General features: G+C 37.4%; 1 protein-coding gene across 1 annotated transcript in view; it reads left to right on the top strand.

Annotated features, from left to right (window-relative positions):
* Nucleotides 1-12,707, top strand: part of LOC145782833 (uncharacterized) — a 113,197-nt gene that overhangs the window by 81,437 nt on the left and 19,053 nt on the right. The window contains 1 exon segment of the mRNA XM_082594599.1: nucleotides 666-1,743. Within this exon segment, the coding sequence (XP_082450725.1) occupies nucleotides 666-1,743 (1,078 nt within the window).

The following is a 12,707-nucleotide window of genomic DNA, read 5'->3' on the forward strand; positions in this document are numbered from 1 at the left end:
TTCTCTCTCTCCAGAAACTTCAAGCCGCAACTTAGAGTCAGAAATTACACCAGCAAGTTCTTCCTAAGAGTTAGGAAAGAGGTATTTGGCAGTCTACTTTGTTTTAGCATTGCAAATGGTTTTGAATGCAATCTAATTTGGCATTGTCCATTCTGGAAGAAAATGAAGCAGAGACTCGATAACGTTTGATTTCACATCATTGTTAGCAAAAAAAACCCACAAGTTGACGTTTCATTCTTGTGAAAAAGCTTTCGTCTGTGATGTGTGTAAAATCTTCTCTTAAGTTAATCATTTGAAGCTCCATCAGCTATAGTTCAACTATGTTTCATATTAGTTTGTGTAACATGGAAATAAAAGACTGTGCTTTCGTTAAAAGTTTGTGTAATAATTATTACTTTTCAAGATGTCACTTTTGTGCGCATGGTTTGTGCTTTTATGGATATAGAATTTAACTTGCAATATTTTTGGAGATAAGTTTTCGAGTATTCGCACTGTTTACCAATATTGAATTTTTCACAGTTTGTTACTTGTGTTTCAGGTTATAGGCTGTTTATCCTGCAATGTTTTTCATACTTTGTATATAAGTCTTTTGTTTGGTCAACCATCACTAATGTACCACTAATTCAAATCAACCCTTCACTTCACCTTTTTACCATGAATCAAAGTGAAGCAATTCTGGTAAAGCTTGAAGCACTTGAAGATTGTGAACCATATGGAATCAATAATCAAGAACAAGTGATGAAATTGAAAATTCATGAGAGAAGTCACACTAGTGAAAAGCCATACAATTGTGATTTGTGTGAAAAATCATTTCCACAACGTAGTAGTTTAATTCGGCATAATAAGATTCACACTGGTGAAAAGCCATATAAATGTGACATGTGTGAGAAATCATTTGCCCTCGTCGGTAACCTGAAACGTCATATGCGAATTCACACTGGTGAAAAGCCATATAAATGTGACCTGTGTGAGAAATCATTTGCACAGGTCGGTGACCTGAAAGGTCATATGCGAATTCACACTGGTGAAAAGCCATATAAATGTGACATGTGTGCGAAATCATTTGCACAGGTCGGTGACCTGAAACGTCATATGCGAATTCACACTGGTGAAAAGCCATATAAATGTGACTTGTGTGAGAAATCGTTTGCACAGGTCAGTCACCTGAAAGGTCATATACGAATTCACACTGGTGAAAAGCCATATAAATGTGACCTGTGTGAGAAATCGTTTTCACAGGTCAGTCACCTGAAAGGTCATGTGCAAATTCATACTGGTGAAAAGCCATATAAATGTGATGTGTGTGCGAAATCGTTTGCACTGGTCAGTCACCTGAAAGATCATATGCGAATTCACACTGGTAATAAGCCATATAAATGTGACGTGTGTGAGAAATCGTTTTCACAGGTCAGTCACCTGAAAAGCCATATGCAAATTCACACTGGTGAAAAGCCATATAAATGTGACGTGTGCGAGAAATCGTTTGCACAGGTCAGTCACCTGAAATGTCATATGCGAATTCACACTGGTGAAAAGCCATATAAATGTGACGTGTGTAAGAAATCGTTTGCACGGGTCGCTAGCCTGAAAAGTCATACGCAAGTTCACACTGGTGAAAAGCCATATAAATGTAATGTATGTGAGAAGTCGTTTTCACAGGCCAGTCACCTGAAACGACATATGCGAATTCACACTGGTGATAAGCCATATAAATGTGACGTGTGTGCGAAATCGTTTGCACAGGTCAGTAACCTGAAACGGCATATGCGAATTCACACTGGTGATAAGCCATAGAAATGTGACGTGTGTGCGAAATCGTTTGCATAGGTCAGTAACCTGAAACGGCATATGCGAATTGACACTGGTGAAAAGCCAAAATGTGATGTCGGCCTATGTGAAAAAGTGGTTCCATGTGTTAGCAATTTGAATAGTCAGAAGATGGAGAAACACTCTGGAGGAATGTTATAGGAATGTGATGTACAGGGTGCGGCAAAAGTCCTTGGACGACTTAAAAATTGAATAATTCTTTTAAAAGTTAATGAAACAAGATAAAGTTTTAACATGTATTAGAGAAGACAGTTGGCAACATATTTACAAAATTTCATTCAATATGACCTCCTCTCGCCTGAATAACAAGTTCAAGTCTCTTGTAGAAACTCTTAGCAGCGTTACACAGGGTTTCCTGGGGTATTTTGAGCCATGCTTTTTCCAAGGAGCGTTTCAGAGCATCCACAGACCCATGAGACGAAGCACACGCATTTGCCTCCAAAATGGACCAAACGGAAAAATCCATGGGGTTCAAATCTGGTGATGATGGGGGCCAAAGTTGCTTGCTCCAAAAACTTGGGAAATTGTCCTTACACCATTTCTGGGTTTTGTTTGACGTGTGTAATGGTGCTCCATCTTGCTGGAATGTGAAAGGCCTCTCCTTGAAGTGTTTCTTGGCCTCTTGAAGTGCCAGAGTCAAAGTCAACTCGATGTAAGAATTTGTGTTCACTGTTTCATCTGTGTGCGTACCATCTTTCAGTTTGTTAAGGAGAATCTTCGCTCGAGTCAATCGTTTTTCCTTTTGGAGATCCGTGAGGTGCTGGCAGGTTTGCATTTTGAGAGACGACAACTTCAACTCAGTTTTAACAATTCTTCTCGTGGTTTTTTCACTCACATCCATGTCATGAGCCATTCCCCTCATGGATCTCTTTGGGTTGCGCCTAACACGAGCTTTGACAGCTTTGACGAGCTTTGGAGTGCTAGCAGTTCGTGGTCTTCCATTTCAAGGTCGATCTGCAGCATTTCCAAGTTCCTCAAATCTCTTCACAGTGTGATAAACTGTTGATCTGGGAGCTTTAATCAGCTTTACAATCTCAGAGTTTGTCTTTCCAGCGCGTTGGAGTTCAATAATGGCTTCACGTTTAGCCTTCATACTATTAAGTTCAATTAAATTTTATCACCCCAAGTAATGAAATCTGAAAGATAGGGTTTATTACATTCCATATCGAACAATAACAACGAGGTAAACAGATTAAAACCTACTATAATTAATTTACAAAATATGTCCAAGGGCTTATGCCGCACCCTGTATTTGTTATGATGTATTTATTATTATGTTAACTATTTGTCTGCTATTCCTTTGTTTTTGGTGAATGGATATTAAGAGATTGTTTTGTTTGGTTGAAATTACTTTGTATACTACCTTGTTACTATGAATATAGATTATCACTTGTGATATTTTTGAATGTTTTGTATTGCTAATCGTCATATAACAGGGTCAGCAACCTTTTTCTAACCGAGGGCCAAAACCAAAATTTTACAAAGTCTTGGCGGGCCGTAGCTCACATTTTCCATTAACAAATCACTTTTTTTATAAAGTTGTCAAAACTTTCGAATTATAAGATTTAATCAGATTAAGTCCTGATTTCGTTAACAAAATCACAAAATATAACATACATTTATTGCTAGAACAACATTAATGTGAGATTTTGCAGTTGTTTTGATTTGAAAGTTTTTGAAGTTCAAGCCGTAAGTTGGATAAGGAAAGAAGCATGACATCTTGCAAGTGGTCGTCTAAAAATGTTGTTCTCAAGTTGTTCTTGGTGAGTTTCATTGACGAAAATAGGTTTTTACATGCGTAAATGCTGCCAAATAATGACCCCTTTTTTGGCATGATTAATCAAGTTGGGATATTGTGTCCACTCAAGAAATTTTATAGAAGTCAAGCAGTGAAGCACTCTTGGCGTGAAATTTCAATTTTAGCTCATTTCTGCATTGTATCCATCTGTGCATCAGATGGAGTAGGACTTAAACTTTAATGTCGCTTTCGAGAGAACGAATGTCACCATAGCGCAGGTGTTTTTAACCTTTTTTGTCTTGTTTACCCCTTGCTAAATGAAAAAAGTAAAATTTACCCCCACCGTTTTGGTGGTTCCTTGTGATGTCATCATATCCAGTCAACCATGCTTCACGCAGATAGTAGTTGGAAAAGGTATAATAACTTCAAATGCATGCTTAGTCAGCGTAGGAAACTCTTCGACTAATCCACACCAAAACTTGGAATAGTCACCATTGCATGATAAGAATTTGGAACAATGCTGATGTTAGACCTTCTACATTTAGCTGTAGCAGCTTGATGCCTTCCTTTACGGTGTTAAAATATACCTGCCCTAACAAGGGCACATGCTCAGGGGAGGCATCACGCTTATCAGACTTCTTTGTCTGTGACCTGCAATTTTTGCAGTTTCTGCTTCTGATTGCTTGACGACGGAACAATGCTTTGTTGCACATTGAAGATCAATCAATTCATCTTTGTAAAGATCATCGTCAGTAACACTTTCTAACTTCGCTTCGAAGGGATGAGTTATCTAAAGAGCAGTACTGTTAAAACTTTCACCTTCGAAAAGTTCTTTTTTAAGGCGACAAGGTGCTGGCATAATTCGACTTCAAGGTCAGAAATCTCGTTGCGACTTTTTAATCATCAAATGTTGGAAAATTTGGGTAAATTCCTTTTTAAACTCTTCTACTTCACAGATCTAATTTTGTCTGAAAGCTCTCAATTTTATCATTTACATATATGTAATGTAATATACAATATATATATTATAATGGTAACAATTTTTCCTTGCATTTGCATATTGAGCTGGTTCAAACTTGAAAAAATGTTTGTCAAGTAAGCCAATGTATCAATAAATTTATTGTCGCCAAAGTGCTTACTTAACGGGGATTTGCGTTCTCGAAGAAAAAATCTCGATTTCACCATGTAGTTCGAAAACTCGAGACAAAACAAGACCCCTAGAGAGCCACCGAACTTTGGTGTGATAAAGGAGAACAGAGTGTAGGCTTCTGATCCCATCTGATCATAAGCCACTTTGAAAAGAAGATGATTAAGAGCATGTGCCCTGATAAAATTCACACATTCAACCATCATCATCATCATTTTGTTCCTTCCTCGTATGGAGGGTTGGATACAATGCGCCATTGTTCTCGACCATGAGCTGTGCGTACTGCACATTCATAAGTTAATTTTGTCCATTTTGTGATGTTTGTTGTCCAAATCATTCTTGGTCTGCCTTTACTTCTTTTACCGTTTATCTTCCCTTCTATTAATGATCTTTGTAATGAATTTTGCCTGATTGTGTGTCCGAAATACTTCAATTTTCTTCTTTTGACTGTTTGTAAGAGCATTTTGCTTGAATTGAATTTGGAGAGTACTTCATCGTTAGTGATCTTTTGTTTCCATGAAATTTTTAACATTCGCCTGTATGTCCAGAGCTCGAAGGCATCGATCCGTTTCTCCATTTTTTGTGACATTGTCCAAGTTTCGGAATTGTATAATAGGGTCGACCAAATATAGCATTTTAATATCCTGAGACGAGTTGATAAATTTAAACGTTGATTGGTTAAAATATTTTTCATTTTTCCAAATGTAGTTCTTGCAATTTCTATCCGTCTAAGAATTTCATGATCACACCTCCCATCTTCAGTTATTAAATGACCAAGATATGAAAAAGATTTTACTTTTTGTATAATTTCGTTGTCAATTATAATTTGGAGTACTGAAGTGTCTGGTGATTTTGAGATTATCATTGATTTGGTCTTTTTAGCGTTAATTTTCATATTAAATTCTTTACCAATTGAGTTAACATTGTCCAATATTTCTTGAAGATCTTCTTGTGATTCAGCCAAAAGAACAGTATCATCAGCATAGCGTAAATTTGTTATGTTTACGCCACCAACTTTTACTCCTCTCATATCATCAATGGATCGAAAAATCATTTCTGTATATAAATTAAAAAGACATGGAGAAAGTACACATCCTTGGCGTACTCCACGCTTGATATCAATTCCTTTAGACAAATCTTTTTCCATGCGAATAAATGCTTTTTGATTCCAGTACAAATTGATAATAAGACGTAAGTCTTTGCCATTCATACCAATATTGGACAAACAATGAATCAGTTTCTCATGGTTAACTCTATCAAATGCTTTCTCATAATCAATAAAACATGCATATACATCTTTATTTACTGCATTGTAACTCTCACAAATTGTTCTGAAGTTAAGTATACCCTCTCGTGTTCCTTTACCAGTTATAAATCCACTTTGAGTCATGCTAACCTCATTCTCAATAGATTTTCGATTTCTTAATAAAATTATTCTCAACAAAATTTTCAGTACATGACTGATCAAACTTAATGTTCTAAAGTCACTGCAGTTCTTTGCTTTGGATTTCTTTGGTAGTCTGACAAAAACAGTTTCATTCATTTCTTTAGGTATAAATCCAGTCATATATATTTCATTACATAATTTGTGTATGCGTTTTAAACTTATGCCATTGAGTGCTTTTAGCATTTCTGGATAAATGTTATCCTTTCCTGCAGCTTTATTACATTTCAGATCTTGAATGGCTTTCTCAACTTCAGATATCAATATTTCTTCTCCTTCATTATTGGTAATTTCAGGCATGCCATACATGTTCTATCATCATCATATAATTCTGTTACATACTCTTCCCATCTACTCTTTATATCCTCTTCCTGAAATAACATTTTTCCTCCACTATCCATGATGCAGCTGTTTGCTTGTTCAACTTTTTTCAAACATGTTAGCTGTTTAACTTTATTGTGTAATTCAAGTGACTTATGAGATGCTTCTAGATGTTCTATTTCACTGCATTGATTTTCCCACCACCTTTGTTTAGCATCTTTGCATAACTGGGATATTTCCTTATTTAAAGCTTTATATTTCTTGTGATTATTGAATTTGTTTTTCTTTCTCTGTTGCATTAAGTCAAGTATCTTCTCAGTAATCCAAGGCTGTTTAATATTTTTCCTCTTTGATGGTAGAATGTTAGTAGCTGCATCATTTAAGGTTTCTTTAATTTCATTCCAACTTCTATCTATAGTTTCTTGTGTAATTACTTGAGGAATTTCTGTTTGCTGTAATAATTCAAATTTAAATTTATTGTTTACTGTAATACTGAATTTCTCTCGATATTGTTCATTTTTAAGCATGTTCATGTCGGTATGTTCTGACATATTTGTTCTTTTCACTCTTTTTAGCTTTATTTGGATTTTCATAACAACTGGATTGTGGTCAGACATTATGTCACATCCTGGATACGTTTTAACTTGTCTTACTGCATTTCTGAACCTCTGGTTTATCATAACATAGTCAATTTGATTCCGAAATTGATAACCTGGACTTTGCCATGTATACAACCGCCTAGCAGGATGTTGAAAAAGAGTGTTCGCTATTACTAAATCATTAAGTTTACAAAATTCCAGCAACCTTCTTCCACGTTCATTTAAATTGCCAAATCCATAACGACCAGTTGTGGGATATTCATGATGATCACCCACTATTGCATTAAAATCGCCCATTACTATATTAACTTCTCCACTTTTAGTATATTTAAGTACATCCTTTATTGACTCATAAAACAACTCAACTTCTTCATCGGTATGTTCTTGGGTTGATGCATAGATTTGTAATATATTTACATTAAATGGTGCTGCAGACAATTTAATCATCATAACTCTGTTAGAAATTGGCGAATATCCAATGACTGAGTTAGCTATTTCTTTTTTCATTATCATACCGACGCCGTACATATGCTGTTCTCCTCCTGAATATACAAAAACAAATCTATCTTCTGTCACTTTACCATCACCTATCCATCTAGTTTCACTTATCCCAATTAAATCAAAGTTCATGACCGACATCTCTTGTTTTAAATTTTCGTATCGACCTGCTTTATAAAGGGTTCTTACATTCCATGTTCCTATTTTGAGTGCCCTTTTTCTAGTATTCAGCAGTCTACCATCAGACTTATGCCTTCCAGAGGGATTTGGGCATAAGCCATCATCACGAGCAGCTGTGCACATAGAAGAGGTTTCTCCTTCCCTGTAGCTTTTAGGGGACTTCACAGCAGGGGGCCCTGATCAGTCTCCATGACTCATTTTCGTTTTAATAGCTAGCATTGTTTACTATGGAATATATACTTGGTAAGGCTCCAATCTTTTCCAAGGTGACCAGCCACTGTACTCTAAACGTCAAAAGTGTGCCTAAACGGGTCACATCGTTTTGCTATCATGCCTTCCAAGCCATTGACTATTTATGGTTCTTCTGCCTTTTCAGCCATTCTAGACTTTATGCACTTAAAGGGATTGACTTCCCTACCATGTTAAAGCTGTTCTAACATGCGCCTCATTTAGTTTAGCCAGCATTATGCCGTTACCAGGGTGTGGCCGTTGGTGTGCATTACCAACTTCGTGGAGCCATAAATGAGACTTAGGGTTTATATGAAGGACCAATGTTACCATTGCTCTCATATGAGAAAATGGAAGAACTAGAGGTGCTACCTTTCACACAAACCCCCATACACCCCAATTCAACCACCACATTCAACCACATGCTTCAATACTGTTTTCAAATATTCTGGAAGGTTTTACTTGCTAGTGCATGTAGATGAACGGCACAGTGTGTAGAAATGATGCTCGGTACGCGTTTTTTCACCACAGTTGTAAAGCCAGACGTAGCACCGAGCATAGAAGGGGCACCGTCTGTGCAAAGTGACCCCACATGATTCCAGGATATATTATTTTGCTGAAAGAAGTTAGGCCTATCCATTTTTTCAGAATTATAACCGCTTTGGTACCGTAGTCGTCTCTAAACTTTCGAGTGCAACACTACCAGTTTTTTAATTACTGAAAAATTGAAGTTTGCTTTAATTTATGATTCAATAAATTTACCCCCTGAGGGTAAATTTACCCCCGGTTAAGAACCTCTGCTATAGCGGGATGAAAATGTGTTGTATCATAGAAACAAGTGACGTATTGCTCGTAGGTTTGTTCTTTTGCAGTGTGGTGCTCTTTTAAAGTCATGTAAACTACTGCACATTGTGCAATATAACAATTTCTGCTATTCGCTTTTACCCTGATCTTTCATTTTTGCCATAAAAATAATATTCAGTTATTCACGGCACAAAATTCTGCAACACAGTAGGTTACATCATTATAACATAGCATGATGTCCTTCTTTGTATATATAATTATATATAGATGTCCTTTTTTATAATTACACCAGCAAGTTCTTCCTAAGAGTTAGGAAAGAGGTATTTGGCAGTCTACTTTGTTTTAGCATTGCAAATGGGTTTTGAATGCAATCTAATTTGACATTGTCCAATTCTAGAAGAAAATGAAGCAGAGACTCAATAACGTTTGATTTCACATCATTGTTAGAAAAAAAAACACACATGCAGTGATACACTCTCGGCGTGAAATTTCAATTATAGCTCGTTTCTGCATTGTATCCATCTGTGTATCAGATGGAGTAGGACTTAATACTTTAATGTCGCTTTCAAGAGAACGAATGTCACCATAGCGGGATGAAAATGTGTTGTATCATAGAAACAAATAACGTATTGCTCATAGGTTTGTTCTTCTGCAGTGTAGCAAAGAGAGCATAATTTACATTTTCCAGTTGACTTTCCCAGAGTCGTAGTTTTGTTTCGAATGCGTGTAGGCTAGGCCAAGGGCGCCAAAAGCGGGGGGCAAGAGGGAGGATGCACCCCTGCCCTCAATTTTTCTGTAGATAAAGAGGCAATGGTGCCCTTTTTAGGTCATGTAAACTACTGCACATTGTGCAATATAACAATTTCTGCTATTCGCTTTTAGCCTAATTATAGCCTAATCTTTCATTTTTGCCTGAAAATAATATTCAGTTATTCACGGCACAAAATTCTGCAATACAGTAGGTTGCATCATTATAACATAGCATGATGTCCTTCTTTGCATACCGGACACTTGTATCATTACTCGATAGTGAGCTGATAGATGAGCGTTATTGCTATATCTTATCTTTAAAATTAAACAAAAAATTGGTTTTTCAGCAACAAAAGTGCTCTTTTTTCATAATCCTGCCTCCTCAGTCAAAAATCGTTCTGGCGCCCCTAGGCTAGGGGCAGTGGAATACCGGGACGACTCGCTTTATTGATTTTTTTTACGATATGGACGGCTGTAGGGTCATTGTGAAACTTAGAAATTGGCAGAACTGCAAAAAGTTTTCTTTGCGTTTGTGTAAATTTATTTTTATCAAATAAAATGCTATGTATTTTGCGTAAGGTTTAGAATGCTAGAACATCGGCCGAACCTTGCTACTGCAATGTGAGGCTAACTACTGTTACTACTGTAGTGTGAAATCTATTGCTGCATTATTATGACTAGTATAGCATTACATAAACATGATATCACATATTTTCATGCATTTGTTTTGGCAATACACACTTTGTACACATGCAGGCAGATCACATACGCTGCACCTGGGTATGCGACATATGGCGGTAGACCTTAAGCTGCAGTTTCACCAAATTTTGTCATAATATTATGACCCTCCAGTTGTCCACCTTATTTTTGAGTGAGCAATCCCCTACTTCTACTGGGTCTGCTACTATTCGGCTAGTCCGATTGGGCTAGTCCGATTGGGCTAGTCCGATTCGGCTATTACCCTATTCGGGTCTGCTACTATTCGGTGAGTCCGATTCGGTGAGTCCGATTCGGTGAGTCTGATTCGGTGAGTTCCTAACCTCTAACCCCTAACCCTAAAACGGCAATGATAATTAGGCTACGGTACCCGATAATTTAAAAAAAAATTTAAAAAAGTCCCCCTTTAAGGGATCGGACTCACCGAATCGGACTCACCGAATCAGACTCACCGAATCGGACTCACCGAAACGGGCCATTCCGACCCTATTCGGCTACAGCCCGATTCGGCTAGTCCGATTGGGCTAGTTCCCTATTTGGCTCACAGTCTTTATCAGTTAGTTGCCTATTCGGCAATTTTTTGAAAATCCAACGATAATCCTTCTGTAATCCAACAAAATCCTGTAAATCCAACCACTCCTTCTGTTTATTTATAGAGTTTTGTATTTTATTCCACAATAGGCTATCGTTTCTTTTGCATTCTTGCATTTTATCCAGTGTTTACTTTTGAGTGCCTTCCCAGACGGCAAAAGCCGTCATTTTTACATTGATACAACGTTTGCAGACGTTAAATCAATGTAAAAATGGCAGATTTTACTGTCTGGGTGAGCGGTGTGATAAATTAAAGCCTTCGGTTGCGTCATAATGAATTGCGTAATTACTACCCCTTGACGGAGGAGCAAGACTACGCGCGCCGGTATTTAAAAGAGAGCAACGGAGAAAAAAGTGAGAAGCGAGGTAAAGTTGTTTACCATAGAAATGCTTGTCACAAAGCAATAGCAAAATTCTGGAAAACCTTTTTGAATGCACTGATTAATGATTTTAATTGGGAAAGAAAGCCAGAAGTAGACATTTTTTTATTCAGGTTAAAGTGAAACCACTCTACGTTGGACTAAAGTTCAAAGTAACTATCAAGTTGCCTTGCAAAGCGGAAGATCAAAGTTTGCAAAACCGGTCGTAAAGTTGATTTTGCCCAAAAATTAGGTCGTTGAAATCAATGCTTAATTACTCGTAACTTTCACGTGATATACCGTAGGCCTAATTTTTTTTGTAGTCAGAGTGTAAAGATGGAGGTTTGATGTTATCGAATTGAATCGCCGGTTAATACTTACCGCCGGTTAACTAAATTGATGGTGTTACGGCTGCGTGATTCTCCGCTCCTTGTGTATTTTTTAATGTTTGTGTTTTTATCCGGCAACCCTGTTTTTCTTATCTTTTTAAAATGTGGCTAGTTTGAAATCACTTAAAAGAAAGCTTGGAACTAAGTTTAAATGGTCATTAGTGAAAATGAATAGTTGTATGTTGTCCTTATTAAGTCGATCGGAACTGCCACAAGGAAATCTGTACTTGAATTGATTGTTCGTTTGGAAGAAATTCAGTTTTCTCTTTGGGTCTTGGTTTCGCCAACGTCAGTCTTCACCTTGACATCAATCAATATACACAACAATTTCAATTGGCGTGGTTGTACATTGGAGTCCAGAGGAGGCTGTCGCATTAAAAACCTATACTGACAGGCTGGTAAACTGCTGACGCTGTCAAAGCATCTGACGTCAGCCACAATAACTGACGTTGTTTATTTATAAGCAGCCTAAACCTAGCTGACCCTAACTTGTTTATTGTTTATTTAACTTGGGATTTGAACATTACTTCTACACGATGGCCAAACATGAGCAGTTCGGTTCCCTCTTAGACGAATTCAAGAAATGTTTAAAAACTATTAATAGGTTAAAAGTTACATCCAGTGACAGTGCAGAGATTCGATGTGCTGTTGGGAAATTGTATTCGTCATTGGATGCCTTAGAAGAGTCCTTTGTGAGCGCAAAGGAAAGCAAGGAAAGCGCTTCAAAGACTTGCAATCGAGTTTAGCTCCAGTGACTCAATGTCTGCTGTCTCTGGTGCCTCAAGAAAATCAAAGCAACCTGTAGGTCCCAAGAACCCATCCACAAAATCCCATCCCATTCCTGAAGGAAACAATAATGGACATGTAACCTTGAAAATTCCAAAAGAAGAAGCCAGATCCACGGCAATAAACCGTGGTCCACATGAATCAAGTTTAAATTCAATGCTGCACAATATTCCTGTAGAATCGGAACACGAGCAGCAACATCGGATCATGTCGTCTATGGAAAATCTGCACATGGAAAGAGAATACAACAATAGAGCTCCCTTATATGCTGAAAGGGCAAGTGCAAGTTACCGCATCCCTGACATCAAGATTGATATGTTCAAGGGCAA

The sequence above is a fragment of the Aplidium turbinatum genome, chromosome 14 (genome assembly GCF_918807975.1).
Source record: "Aplidium turbinatum chromosome 14, kaAplTurb1.1, whole genome shotgun sequence".
In the NCBI taxonomy this organism is placed as follows: domain Eukaryota; kingdom Metazoa; phylum Chordata; class Ascidiacea; order Aplousobranchia; family Polyclinidae; genus Aplidium; species Aplidium turbinatum.